Source organism: Haliaeetus albicilla, chromosome 23, assembly GCF_947461875.1.
Source record: "Haliaeetus albicilla chromosome 23, bHalAlb1.1, whole genome shotgun sequence".
Classification (NCBI taxonomy): domain Eukaryota; kingdom Metazoa; phylum Chordata; class Aves; order Accipitriformes; family Accipitridae; genus Haliaeetus; species Haliaeetus albicilla.
This window is the reverse complement of record NC_091505.1, coordinates 8,750,571-8,765,249: the sequence shown is the minus strand read 5'-3', so window position 1 is coordinate 8,765,249 and position 14,679 is coordinate 8,750,571. Positions and strand designations below refer to the sequence as shown.

Here is a 14,679-nt window from a genome sequence, read left to right as displayed (position 1 = left end):
CATCTGCTCAGATGGCAAAATAGCTCTCTTAGGACACAGGAATAGTTCTTCCAAATATGAAAGATAAACAGTAAAATGTGAAGGGACTAGGCTTAGTATCGAGGCTTACTTACTTTCTGCTCCCAGCAAAAATGAGTAAAAGCTAAGGAAGTTGGTACTAAGATAAAGCCATCCTTGACAGGGCACTCTGCCCTTCCAGTAACTGCATGAGTAATAGGTAACCAACTTCTCCTGCTCCGGTAATCCAAAACACTTTTCAAACTTCATAAGACCTTCACGAAACTTCTCGGGATCATCTTCTTTTACAAAAGAACCTTTTCCCTCTTCAGCAATCAAACCCTAAAACAAAAGAACCAGTTACTTTATATATGCATCCATGTGGATGGGTGTCATATATGCACCTGCATACATACAGCACTGCCTTCTCCTAACAGGATAGTAAGTTTTAGAACAGGAAGAGTAATCTGAGGATCAAAACAGAGGTCACAAATCAAATGTGCTATTTCAGACTCACCCACCAAGTTTCCCACACAACTTAGGCAAAACACACATTCCCAGGTCTCCTCTTCTGAAATAGATATATTTTCCTCATTTAATCACAAGAATTTCTGGGCTAAATATTTAGCATACATAAAGTGAACTGTTGCACCTTCAAAAAAATATACCACATGCTTCCCAGGCATTTTTAAAATGATTGTGAAATAATTTATCAACAGTTTTAGACCACTATCTAAAGGCATCTGATGTATCGTTTACCACGAAGAGTTTATGTCAAACAACCTTACTTACCTGTCAGGGAGATAAACAGGAGCAATGGAGTGTGTTGAAGCTAACAGCCACATACTACTCCATCAGAAGTATGTAGCATTACGATGCTGTCCTCTGATATTCTAAAGAGGACATATTATTCATGCACATTTAGAGGAAAAAAAATACTTAGCCTTTCCCAATTATGTCATGTGCCTGTTACTTACTCTTATCTTTCCCTGGACAAAGCTCGTAATATCTTCATTTGAATCAAATACTGATAAAGTCTTCATAACATTGTGTTCTAGCCAGTCCCAGTGTTCTGTTATTTCTTCTCTGCTGGATCCTGATTGAAAGAGAAAGTTAGTATTACTTAAAATTAGAACAGACGTTAATCATTTCACTAAAAATATTAATCAAGAGAATACTTAGCAAATTCCCAATTCACAGAGTAATTTAGACACACAAGTCCAAATCACAAGTCTCAAATCTATTGTCCTCAACTCTTGTGTACACTAAAAATGTATTTGGTGTACATTAAAAAAGTGCACTGCTCTGTTTTTATCTTTCAAGCCCTTTATGCAGCTATTTTTCTAGCCTTACATCCAGAAGCATCTCAGCTTTGTCAACATCATGTGGCTCAGTGCTGAAGCCTGACTTGGACTGACAGTTCCTTCAGCTCAGCAGTACCTCCCCAACACAGATAGAGAGCATTGCTAGAACACTCCCCGTCTAATAGTCTAGAAGGTGGGAAATGTGATATCAAATTCATGAGACTAAGAAGAAAATGAAATCTTCTTTGATATCCTCAGCTGTGATCACTGGGCCACACCATTTTCCAGAGTAGAACTCCAAGACTTAGACCTGCTGTGCAAAATCCCTTCTAACAAGTGTAAGGACGTAAAGCATACATTGCTGCAACCAGGAAGGTAGCAAAGATTTCTCTTTGGATACATGAAACAACCTTTTATGCTGCTTACAACAATCAGTCAATTGCTACTTACTTGTGCTCATTATAGGTCACGGGTTTATCTCATTCTCTGACAATTATATTTCTAAAACTTAGGCAACCACCATTCAGGAAACAATGTCATCCTACCTACAATAAAGTTCTGCTTAAGCTGTAATGCCAAACAACGCATCGTTTTCGTGCAGTTGCAGGCTTCTACAAGAGGACAGAAGCACAGCTGCCCCCCATATGGAAAACATACACCAGAACTAACTCCTGATGCAGGAAAAAAGGCTCGCTGATTCATACAAGCTGAATGATCCTTGAAACACCACCAGAATAAGTAATTTTTTTTCTTCTGGACTGTCTGGGACTCAAACACATGGCAATAAGTACTGTTTTCTTTCCTTTCATTACATATGTGTAAGAGGAGGAGTAACTTAAAAAAAAATGTTATCAATAACCATAAGGAATGTAGAAACCATAGAGCCAAAATAAAATTCAACGTTCCAAATACTGCATTTTCAAACACCTCAGAGAGAATCCAGCCCTGTTATTTTATTTACTTTACACTGCTTTTTAGTTTAGGTTTCAGAGAGCTATCACCTACTATATGGTGAATGTCACTGCAACTTTATAGCAAAGAAAAACCTCTCTCACCTGAACTTTCCAAAAATACATTTAGATTACTGGTTTACTTTAAATAAAAAGGAACACTCTTACCCACTAGCTACTTTTATAATTAGAGAAACGTGGTAGGACAACTTCAAAATGCTTATGGTAATTCATCTTACTCTCTTCACACACTCAATTACAAATTATGCAAGTGGTAAGAGGTAATAAGCAGAGATGATACTAGTGAAACAATAGTAGAGGTCCAGCAAATACAACACTGAGTCAGTTATTTAAAGACAGGTGGCCCCCCATCAGATGGTGGGAGACAGGGAGAGGGAAAGAGAGGGAAAGAATTTACGTAAGTTTGAATAAAGGGATTCCAGAATATAAATTAATTGGCAGTTTCATCCTCCACAGGAATGCCACAAATAAAATCAGCCAGTGTAATCACATACTATCAATACCCCTAAGCAAGAACACACCTTTAACAATTTCTTTTTTCTCAATTTACTTTGTAAAGACTAATTAAGCAACTTTCAATGGACTCCACAGAATTAGTTAGTTGCCTTGGGGATGAATAGAAATTGTTCTAAATATTGTTAAATAGTTAGACTGCGCTACACAGGGTGGATCTGCAACAAGACTTTAAAAAAATTATATGAAGAGTAATTAACATAGCACTTAAATTGAAAACTAATTAATTTTTCTCAGACTACACATGTAGACCAATTATTTGAGTCACTGTGAATCAGAGGCACAGATGTGACATAGTAAACATGAAAGTTTTTAATAAATATTTCAGTGATTTAGGAGCACTGTTTCAGATCCTTAATATGTAATAGCAGGAACAAAACGTAGCCTCTCCAATTTCTTCACAGAAGGAACAATCTTTTTTCTAACACAAAGTACAACTACATTATGTAGCCTTTTGTTGTAAAGTATACTTACACAGCACAGATTTGATATAAATTCAGTTCTAAGGTGAAGATTACCCTTTGTGTTTTCCCAAAGGCTGACCTGGTGGCATTAGAATCCCCCAGAGTATATTTCCAACATACTTATGAAAATACGTTTTTGATAGCCTGTCACCATCAGTTCTGACTTCTTCAGAAGTAGTCCTAAAATTTTATTTACTGCCAATTCAGAAACTGTTCAAATTCTATCAACTTTATAAGGCTGCCCATTTAAAGTGACATGTAGTGAATTACATTAAATCATTATTAAACAGCTCTCTCACTGGCTACTGCCCTTCAGAGAAGTCCTTGCAGAATGTGAACAGAAGCAGATTACCATTACAGCATGAAATGTGTAAACTATTAACTAAACATCTAAAAGAACAAATCTGCATTTTGGAAGTAGCTAACTGTATAGAAAAGACAGCAAGAGGCACAATTTTTCATTTAAGGTGAAGCAATGAAGATTCATAATAAAGCAATAACAGCAAAATCCAATGTAACAACACCATAGCACTTACTAGTGGAATTACTCATGCGTGGGTTTGCAGAATGGTAGATCTCCTGCAAAGCTCATCTTTTGCCACAGGCAACTAAAAGGAAGCCCTAGAGCCTGGAGAAGTCTACGTGGAGTCTTGTTTCTTTATTGAACACTACTATTTAAAAAAAATTAAAGCATGGAAAAATGAACTAAAATATATGGTTCTTTTTCACTGTAATTATAGATGCTTTCAGAGTTTTCAATAAGCCTAAGAAATAGATTAATTCCACAACAGTGACTTTTTAGCATTAGACCACATGACAATATTAATTAATTTCAATTAAGACCATGCCTCAGAAGAAAAGCCAATGATGCATAAAGAATAAAAGAGTCCTCTCAACTTCTGGAATGGAGGTCTCTTTGGACACCCAGTAGTTAACCAGCCTGTATTAAGACTTTATCTTCAAGAGAAGCTGCAAAACTTAAAATTTAAAAAAAAACAAAACAAAACAAAAAAAACCCAACACACCAAAAAACCCCCCCACAACAAAATAAACCTATGCATGCTATCAAAAAGCATGCTCTAGGAAAAGTTACATACTCCACTCTCAAGGTCAGTTTTATTTTCCATTACCTACTGATTAATAATGCAATATGAGAAAGTGAAAGAACTTCTACAAGAGCAGCAGATATGAGGACAAATTCAGCTCCAACCATGACTGGGAACCTGGCTCATTTTAACAAGCAAAGATAAAGTAGGAAAAAAACATCAGGATAAGGGGCTCCTGTTATTCCTACCTACAGCACACTTAGTACTCCCAAGGGTCAACTTATCCCTATCATCCTGAACTTTGCAAAGTTACACTTGCAGGTCCAGAAGAAAAGATTGTGCCTCTGTTATTCTAAGAGAGCACCAAGGCTTTAGTACCTGATGGACAACTGCAGAAGGCAGCCAGTCTGAAATTGTAATATGAAGAGCCCATAGATATATTCTGAAAAACTGGAACCACACATTACTGTCAATCACAGGTTTGCAAATAATTTTAAACCATTTAGAGGTCATGAGAATGAATAATGATGCGAAAGGATTAACCCAAAAATGGATCCCGTACTTTGTACCCTCATTTTTCACTTTATAAACTCAGCTTGCTTCTAAATCATAGTACATACCGCATGCGATGGACCAGTAGACTTGAGAGTCTGGTGTCTGATGCAGGATGCGAAATGGGGCAACTTTCGATGTAGAATCCAACACCGCATCTAATGTTCCCACGAGAAGACCTGTTGCATTCAAGAAAATGTATACAGCATAGTGAAACTAAGGTTTTGAAATGTACACTCACTTCTGATTCCCTTCTTAGTGAATAGGAATGCTACCCAAGTAAGGACTAATGAACACTGAGAAAATAAGAAGCACAAATGAGTAAAGCAGAAAGTGCTCCCAGAGGAACTTCTTTGGGAGGCGATGATATTTTGATCCAGTAAAAGCCATTATAAACACAAAATGAGGGCAAAGAAGTTTTTTAAGATGACCCCCTTGGAAGCAATAGCCAGGTAATATGGTAAACCAGAGGACAACCTGAAACATAGCATGGTAGTTCCCATCCTTCAATGAGCACAAGCAGTAATTGAACTACCCCTTAACTAGTCATTTACTATTCTGTTTTCCAGTCATAGGAAACAGCTCTTAGGAGACTGTAATTCCATTATGTCTGATTTTTATGAAAATCCCACTGTTTTTACATTAGAACATACAAAAGTCTTGTGGCTCATACCATACTATAGCTAGAAAACACCTACCATTCTTCATAAACAGTCTATCAGATGACTCCTACATAAAGTATGGAACACTAATATTTCATCCTACCATCATACGCGTAAGTATATTATATAAAGTGCATTATTGCCACATAGATTATACACCCACGATACAATGGCCATGTCAACTCCCTGCCACTAGATATTGAATTAGCTCCTATTAAACAGAGTTCAGATCAAAATATACTAATTTCATTAATGAGACATACATCATCTCTCCATAACTGGGAGCAAAAAGTTCCCTGAGAAAATGAATATGCATTTTATCTTGGCTGCCAAAATCATTCCTTCTGCACAGTAAATAAATACTAGTCCAGATATTTTAAAAGTTCCTTTCAAATCTAAGAATTGGGGAATTCTAAAAGAAGAAAAGCCCATACAGAAAAAATACAAGCTTTTGGATCCTGATGCACAAGTAAAACTTTTTCTTCATGTTACAAGAGAAACAAAAATACAAGCAACAATACCTTATGCTTCCTTCCCATATTTCCTACGCTTGCCATCCTTCTAGCATGGCCACATAAGTGGAAACTTCAACTAAAGCAAAGCTACCAAAGCAATCACACAGAGCTTTCACGCTACAGAAGAACTGCAAAATAAGAGATGAGATTACCCCAAAAAATATGAGATGCAATTACCCAAAGAGATGCTGTAAAATCTGTTCCGCAAACCTGCTGAGATCATGGATGCAGGGCGTTCCCCCCCCAAAATGCTATTAGGGTAGGAAGCTTGTATGCAAATTTAATATATCCCTTATAGCACCTCTAAGTACCCTTCCATGTTTAATGGAAAATGATCTGTTGATTCAGGTTTTAGTATTCCATAGAAGCATTAGATTTAGAAAATTTCAAATGCACCCCTCAAAAGTTATTTCAGAATTTTTAGGTTGGCTTCTGGTACTTTCTGTTCCATTTTCTTTTCATTAACCCCCTCTCAAATTCTGAAAAATAACAATTGTGAGAGAATACAAGAAAGCAAAGTAAAACAAATTGAGAAGTCTAGACAATCATCCTCAGAACATAGTTTTCCTAAGGATACACTTTCAGCATAGAGCCTGTGTGACTACCTCTACTGCAGCTATTCAAGTCTCAGAATGCTTTTGGTTCTCTTCAAAAAAATGGAAGTGAGTAATAATGGAAAAACACAAAGCCCCCCAAAGAGCAGTACATTACATCAATCAAAAATACTATCTTGTCTGCAATTCATAGATTGTAAGTTACTGTTGGAAAGTAGAACTTTTTTGTAGTTTCTAACTGAAGTCAGACATTGAATAGATAACATTAATGTCTGTTTAAAGAGCTCTGGCTTACTGAATGAGTCATAACACTGAGCTGACCTAAACATTGGCTTTGCTTCAGCAAACGTTTTATTATTTCATTCACAATTCTCCTAATATAATTTTCTGTTATGATATACAGTACAAGGACATTAGTCTCCATTTGTAAGGTTGATGCAACTGCTTAGGTTGAGAGAACGATTACAACAGTGCACTAGAAAGCAGCACTCCTCAAAATGCCGTAACACTTTCTGTCTACTTGGAAGGTCATTAGATTATAGACACATTAAATTGCATCAGGTTAGTATCAGTCAATTCAACAGTCCCACTAGTCAATATTGCTTTGTCCACAAATGCAACATAGACTACCCTAGTCCTGAAAGTGCTCTATGAGCTGTGAATTTTTTGAATATTGTATTATCAGTCAAGGTTTCCAGAACTACAAGTTGCTCAGAAAGCACTCCCTTTTATTGCTATTTATTTCCCAATGGGAAATCAAGAACCACGTTCAGCCAGGCAAGTAAGACCACTGGTGAGCCGTTTGCTGGCACTCTGCTAATTCCATTCACACAAGCCTACCGAAGAAGGATTCACGTCCAGGGTTGTGGAGACTTAAAATTCACCTGTATAATGATAAGGATATTAATTGTAAAATAAAGGAGAAGGTAACAAAAGAATCAGTAACTGCTCAGCCCAGACACTAGAACTACCTCCATAACAGTGGCAAGTGGAAAAAGCAGCTCAGGCCATACTTGCCAATCCCTCGCTAATGAAATGCGGCACGTGTTGTTCTCAAACAACCAATTTTAGGGACAACCTACAGAAGGTCACCTACTCTCATGTCTACTCAAAGCTAGACCCCACAGTTTCTACTGGGGATTCCATCTAAATCATCCTCTTGCCTTACTCAGGCAATGACTTCAGCTGTCATAAGGAAGGTGATGCACATTTATACAGAGAAAGGGCTCTACTTTTAAAAAACATTTTCAGTTTCACAGCTACTTGAGTAAAACTACTGGCAAATACCCTAGATACTTAAATAAATAAGGTAAAATACCCTAGAAAATAAAATAAAGGGCAAGGAATCCAGAAAAACTTTCAAATAAGGATGTGTTCTTCCCAAAAGTCTCTAAAACACCTGGCTAGCAAAATATCAACATTAGCTGCAGAGACGTGCACCAAAACAGATGAGCAATGAATTTTGCTCTCAGTTGTACCAACTTAGGGCAATAAAGCCAACATATTACATGAAAATAACTGGCTAGCATTTTTCCATTTGGGGGCAACACCACTTTGTTCTTCTATATTTATTCCACCAACTACAGCAGGACAGTACTAATATTGGGGGGGTTTTTTGGTCCTTTACAATCCACACTCTCAAAGATTTTTTTTTTTTTTCCTGGAATAGCTGTCAGTTACATCTTTTTTATTGCTGAGAATCTTCATTTTAAATATGTACATCATACCCAGGAATCTGACTACTTCCTAGCGTAGGACTAGTGTAATGCAAACAGAATAATGTAAGTTCCATTTTACCGATGAAGAATTGGAAGCAAAGAAAACATGCTGTTGTCTTTTTTAAAAAAGAGTACTATTGTTCTGAAGCAAAGTTAGCACAAGCCTGTTCTCTCCTCTAATGCATAACAGTACCTTTGAGGTCAATAATTAATTATAATAAAACTGGATCAGACAGCCTCCTGATTTGCTGCATTAGAAGTGTTATGGGACATAAAATATTTATAAGACTGTAAGAGTTCCTTACAAACAGAAATGTTCTATTAGCACAACACTGGTCAGCCCCATCACACTAAGAATTTTGAAAAGTAGACACTTTGATGTACAATTGAGTTCTCGCTCTTAGTTTATTTACATCATCATAAAAAGAAGCTGTTTGAAAATACTGTAAAAGCTTTCCCTGAGTGGCAACAACTGCAGAAAGTGATATTCTGCAGTTACAGTCAGCTTCATTTTGGCAATAACTGCTCACTTCTACAATCTGAAGAACTTAAGGGCTAATCAGAGTGGAACCAAAGGGGAAAAAATACTGTAAAACAAGTAAGTTTGTGGTAGATAGCTGTGGTGGGTTGACCTTGGCTGGATGCCAGGTGCCCACCAAGCCGCTCTATCACTCCCCCTCCTCATCTGGATAGGGGGAGAAAAAATACAATGAAAGGCTTTGTGGGTCGAGATAAGGACAGGGAGAGATCACTCACTAATTACCATCACAGGCAAAACAGACCCAACTCAGGGAAATTAATGTATTGCCAATCAAATCAGAGTAGGATTCCCCTCCTTCCTTCCCGGGTTCAATTCCACTCCCGATTTCTCTACCTCCTCCTCCTGAGCAGCACAGGGGGATGGGGAACAGAGGTTGCAGTCAGTTCATCACACGTTGTCTCTGCCGCTTCTTCCTCCTCAGGGGCAGGACTTCTCACTCTTCCCCTGCTCCAGTGTGGGGTCCCACCCATGGGAGACAGTCCTGCACAAACTTCTCCAACGTGGGTCCTTCCCACAGGCTGCAGTTCTTCATGAACTGCTCCAGTGTGGGTCCCTTCCATGGGATGCAGTCCTTCAGGCACAGACTGCTCCAGCGAGGGCTTCCCACGGGGTCACAGCCTCCTTTGGGCATCCACCTGCTCCAGCGTGGGGTCAACAGGCTGCAGGTGGAGATCTGCTCCCCCGTGGACCTCCCTGGGCTGCAGGGGGACAGCCTGCCTCACCATGGTCTTCCCCACGGGCTGCAGGGGAATCTCTGCTCCGGCACCTGGAGCATCTCCTCCTCCTCCTTCTGCACTGACCTGGGGGTCTGCAGGGTTGTTTCTCTCACATCTTCTCACTCCTCTCTCCACTGCTGTTCCAATGCTGGGGGGTTTTCGCCCCTTCTTAAATATGTTAGCTCAGAGGCACTACCACCGTCACTGATGGGCTCGGGCTTGGCCAACAGTGGGTCCGTCTTGGAGCCGGCTGGCATCAGCTCTGTCGGACACAGGGGAAGCTTCTGCCACATCTCACAGAAGCCACCCCTGCAGCCACCCTGCTACCGAAACCTTGCCATGCCCAATACAATAGCAAATATCCTTCAGTTTGATCAGATATGTGTCATACTTCAAGAGCTAAAACCGTTTACAGGCATTCTCCTAAGCTTTCAGCATATGATTCTTAGGTACATGAAGAGACTCCATAGAATCCTACAGAGGATACCTCACAGCAAGAAAGCCTAGAGCAATCTTAAGAGAGGTTTTTAATAGCTGTGTCCTGACAACTAAAATTTCTAGGTTTGAAGAAGTATAATGTGAAGAATAAAAATAATGCACTTCAAATTAATTTTTTTAGTTGTTTTTGTACCATAAAGTCAACCTGTTAATAAATTGTGAATGAAAAAGAAAAATAAAACTTGAAGGCAATGTAATACCTAAATACAACTGCAAGGAATAAAATCAATAGGAATAGTATGTGAATATACAGATTTACTACAAAACTGAAATCCATTGCATAAGCAAGCAAAGCAATTCAAGTATCCCAACTGCAATTTAAATGGACTGTATTTTTCAGCAAAACCTTTTTTAAAAAATTAGAAGATGCAGGTCCCTCGAAACCAAAACTACCAGAGTAACATAGCAGACACTATGTATCTTCCACAAATGCTTCTCTGGCACAGGATATAATATCAGGGGAGAAACACACATGCAGAGTGAACTGTTGCCAAATTACAATGCAGAAGATTCAAACTGTAAATTCCTACTACAGTAAATATTTACTGTAGGGGATAAAGCAGAATAAAGCTTTATTCCATAACAGCAGTTTTACAGAGCATTTTGGTTTGGTTTAAAAAAAAAAAAAAGACTGAAGCCCCAGTTTTCACTAGATAAACTAAGATACAAATACATACCATATAAACCATGAAAAGCCATTGTCTCTGTGTATTTGATTTAAAACACATGAATGCCAACTTGTGAATAAGACAGTTTTTTCTGCTTCCTCAAATTAAGCACAGAACTCTTTTTTTGCTTAATTTTATTTCCCAAGTGAACTCGATCTCATGACTAAGAAACCTCAGCTTAATGAAATACTGAGCATGGGCTGAGACACAAATGTTCTTAGTCAACTGAGATGTAAAATAGGTCAGTTTAAGCCTTCAGTGAAAAAAGATTTCATCTCCATTTACAATAACTCAAGTACATTATGGCCAGTGGTTGTGACTTGGGTAAGACAACGGTAACTCAATAAACTAAAGTGTGTATCCAAGCCCTTGTGTGTCAATCTATCTTGCCTGTTTGTGGCAATAAAGATATCCTTGAAAGAAGGGAAAATTAGAAGCACAACTCTGAAATAAGCTAAGTATTAGTCTCCTTGGTAGGCCCAGAGAAAAGTATCACAAATATCACAGTTCCTCCTTATCTTTGCTTCTGCACAGCTAAAAAGCTGTGTAACGCAAACTGGGAAGCACGTGCCGGTCATTTTCCCATCATCCCCAAATGTAAATATGCTTCTTAACAGAGTCGTGTTATTACTCTCACAAATATATGCACTGCAAAATAATCTTTGCTACAGCTGCTGAAAACAGCATGCAGCAGAGGTCATTTCAGATCTTTATTAACCAGCAAGTTTTCCTTTCGATTCCTATCACAGTTGAGGACCCACAGCAAGTAAGCCACACCAAAAGGTCAGTGTGCTAAAACACCAGTAGGTATAAATTACTTCTACCATTTATTCTACTACTGTATATTTAGTTATGCCACAGCACAGACCTTTAAGTTTTAAAAAGCAAGCATCTCCTTTGCTGCACACCAAGCCTAGCTACAGTGCAAGTTTCCTCTCCCGCCCTGCAGTTCCTACCAAAATAAATTTCTTTAAGTTTGTGCAAAGATCACCAAGTACTTTTTTAATTGGTCCACCACGTAATTCTGTTAGAAACAAGGTCCTTGCCATTGACATCCACTACTTGATAATACTTTAACATTATTCCTTTTGACAGATACCAGACAAGGAGAATTTCCCCAGAGCACATACACAAGCTAGCCCTGTCTTCCCTTCCTCCAAACTCCTATCCCTGCAAGCTAGTAGACAACAAGCTACATCTTTTAAAAAGCAGGAATACCAGTAGGGGCCTCCTACAGATTGAGGATGGCAATAACTGCTGCAGGAAATCCAGGACTTGAAGAGTCAGGGTTTTTCCCTACCTTTGAGATCCCCCTTTTTTCCACACATGGCATGTACGACAAGCAGGGAAGACTAGTTCCAACCATGTCTTTCATTGATAAGTTTTTCTCCTCTCACAGTTGTGTTTTACTTAAATTTCTCAAGCAGAAAAAGGCAAATTGAAACAATGGAAGCAGAAAACAAATTATTTGTTTGTTCACATTTCAGTGAAAGATTGGTATTTTATGACACCAAATACTCATTTGTATAACTACTCCCGGAATACCCATCTCCTAATTAAGGTCCTGTCTAAACTATAACCAAAGCAACATCTTTGTGACCAATATGCTTAATCTCACTAGACGTTGGTTATGGCACATGCATTCACAACACAGGTTTTGTGTCATCATAACTGCGCTTCAGCACATGGGCCATTTTGCCTAACTATATTTGTATCAATACACTCTAGAAAATCTGAGTAGCTCTCCCACAGCAGCTCTGCAGAAGACAGAATAACAAGTGGTCATAGGGCTGCACTGCCAGACGTACAGCAACATACTTTGGGACAGTCTATTGTATGCTGAACTATCAGGTGCAGAACCAGTCAAACAGGTTACAGCATCTGTATCCTTAGGTGAGGTCTAAAAAAAGAAAGAGAATGAAATGTAAAGATAAGCAGGTGCATACCTGCAGGAAAGGGACAAGTCTAAGCACAACCAGCACAAGATATTTCTGTCCATTTTTATCTACACTAGCCAACTCAGAACTATGCTGTGTGTGGACACAAGCCATAAGAGCTAATTGTATCATCTACAGATTACAAATTGGTCCTGCTGTAACAGTCAGTCCAGAAGGGTCACAGAAACAAATCCAACTGCAGCCTTCTTTCTAAACCTAGGACAGCACCAGAATTCCCAGCCTTCCTTCAGGTAAGTGCCTCTGCTGTCTTCTATCTTTTTCTCCTTGGTCTGTACCTTCTCCAGCTATTGGCTGCTTCCTCAAAACTCGCATCTCTGCTCCTTAAAGTCTGTCTTACCAAGTGTACTCCTGTATTCTTGGGAATCCTTTGCTACTGCCTCCTCAGCTAGTCTCCATAACTGCTATTCAAACCCTGCAGCACTGTTCATCTTTCTTCCCATTCCTGTCTTGAGGCATTGCCCCTCTCTTCCCTCAAGACTTAGTCTTGCACTACTGCCTGCCTCTTTCACTCATAACTCCCCAGCCCCTCAATGCCACCAGTCACCTCTAGCCCTGTCTCACCAGCTGAAAAATGCTGTTCAGGAGAACAAGATTTTACTTGGCAGATTTGCGATGACCTCATAAGATAATAGCTCTTCATTGTTTTTTTTCTAAAGTAAGCGCTAATTTTCTTGAGTGACACATAGCAACATAAAATTAAAATCGGGCATAGCAAATTATGCTAGCTTATACCTAGGAGGTTTGAATATTTTCAAACCTGCAAACACAGATGTAACTGCTTTTCCAATTTTCCTGTTACTATTTCTTAATCACAATTTTAATTCAATAACATCTCACTCTTTTTGTTTCTGTCCAGTGAAAAACATAACTTGCACAGATGAAACATTATGAGAAAAGTTACAGAAATAAAATGTACAATGCCACCTTAAAAAAAAGCATGCTACAGGAACTATCCCATTCAAGTGTTTTTCCATGCTGTCAAATGCCATCAAGGACAGAAGACTAGTGATGGAAGCCTCACCTTCAACAAAAGCAGAAGGGCACTAGGACGGCCCAGCTGTCTGTCCAACTATAAGCCTATGAGGATGTTTTTAAATCAACACCTAATTCTAGTTCTCATTGTTTCACTTTAGTCACTGTTCTTGAATGAATTTTATCACACAGAAAGACAGCCTTCCTACCAGCTCAGCCTCCATGGCTTCCAAAGATACCAGGTCAGAGAATGGCCCATTTAGCCTGATGACCACAAGACTTCCAAGGTTGCAGAATACCACCCTTGGCTTTAAGCCAAAGCCTAACATTAACTATATAATATTATAATATGCCTTGAAGGAAATCTGGGATATTCTTTTTACACTTTCCTTGCGCCCTGCAAGTGGTTCAGATGCCAACGAAGAATGCCCCACCTCCAGCTGGGAGGGCTATTTCTACATCGGAAATTCATCAGCCAAAAGTTTGGACTTTGTGGTTTTGTCCGGTAGAATGAATAAATGTTTCAACAGGACAATTATGCTTCACATTTAATATAGTGTGTCTTACAATGACACAATTAGAGAAAGCCTAGAAAACCCAGAGAGATGCAACTCATGCAAAACACCCAAGAACCATATCCCGCCCAGGAACAACTTTACTCTGCTTCCCTGTAGCATTTCTCCTTGACAGAGTCAATGACAGACACTACCAGACTACGAAGGAGTCAGTTCTAGTCTGAATAGCTACTACCACAACAGAGATCTTGGTGGTTGCTGGGGTCCCTGCAGTGTGTAATGATAAAAGCAGACAAGAATTAAAAACAGAAACTCAGTTCCATGCCTTGAAGTTCTCATGCAATCAAGTTTATTATATGGCGGTCAATGCCCTGTCACTTTCCTGACCCACCCCTCCTGACAAGCTCCATCAAATCATATGCTTGTTTTTAAAATGCGTGATCAGAAATGCCTGAGCAGGAGCTCATTCCAAGCAGCCTCAGACACACGGAGGAAAAGGGATTCGGAAACGAGCA

The 14,679-nt window shown here is 39.0% G+C and overlaps 1 protein-coding gene across 2 annotated transcripts in view; it reads right to left on the bottom strand.

Annotated features, from left to right (window-relative positions):
* TBC1D8B (TBC1 domain family member 8B) overlaps positions 1-14,679 on the bottom strand; it is a 40,404-nt gene that overhangs the window by 24,910 nt on the left and 815 nt on the right. For both annotated transcript variants that reach the window (XM_069811114.1, XM_069811115.1), the window contains exons 2-4: positions 4,916-5,026; positions 975-1,093; positions 114-339 (exon numbers count right to left, since the gene is read on the bottom strand). In XM_069811114.1, coding sequence (XP_069667215.1) covers positions 114-339; positions 975-1,093; positions 4,916-5,026 — 456 coding nt within the window. The remainder of the gene's footprint in view (positions 1-113; positions 340-974; positions 1,094-4,915; positions 5,027-14,679) is intronic.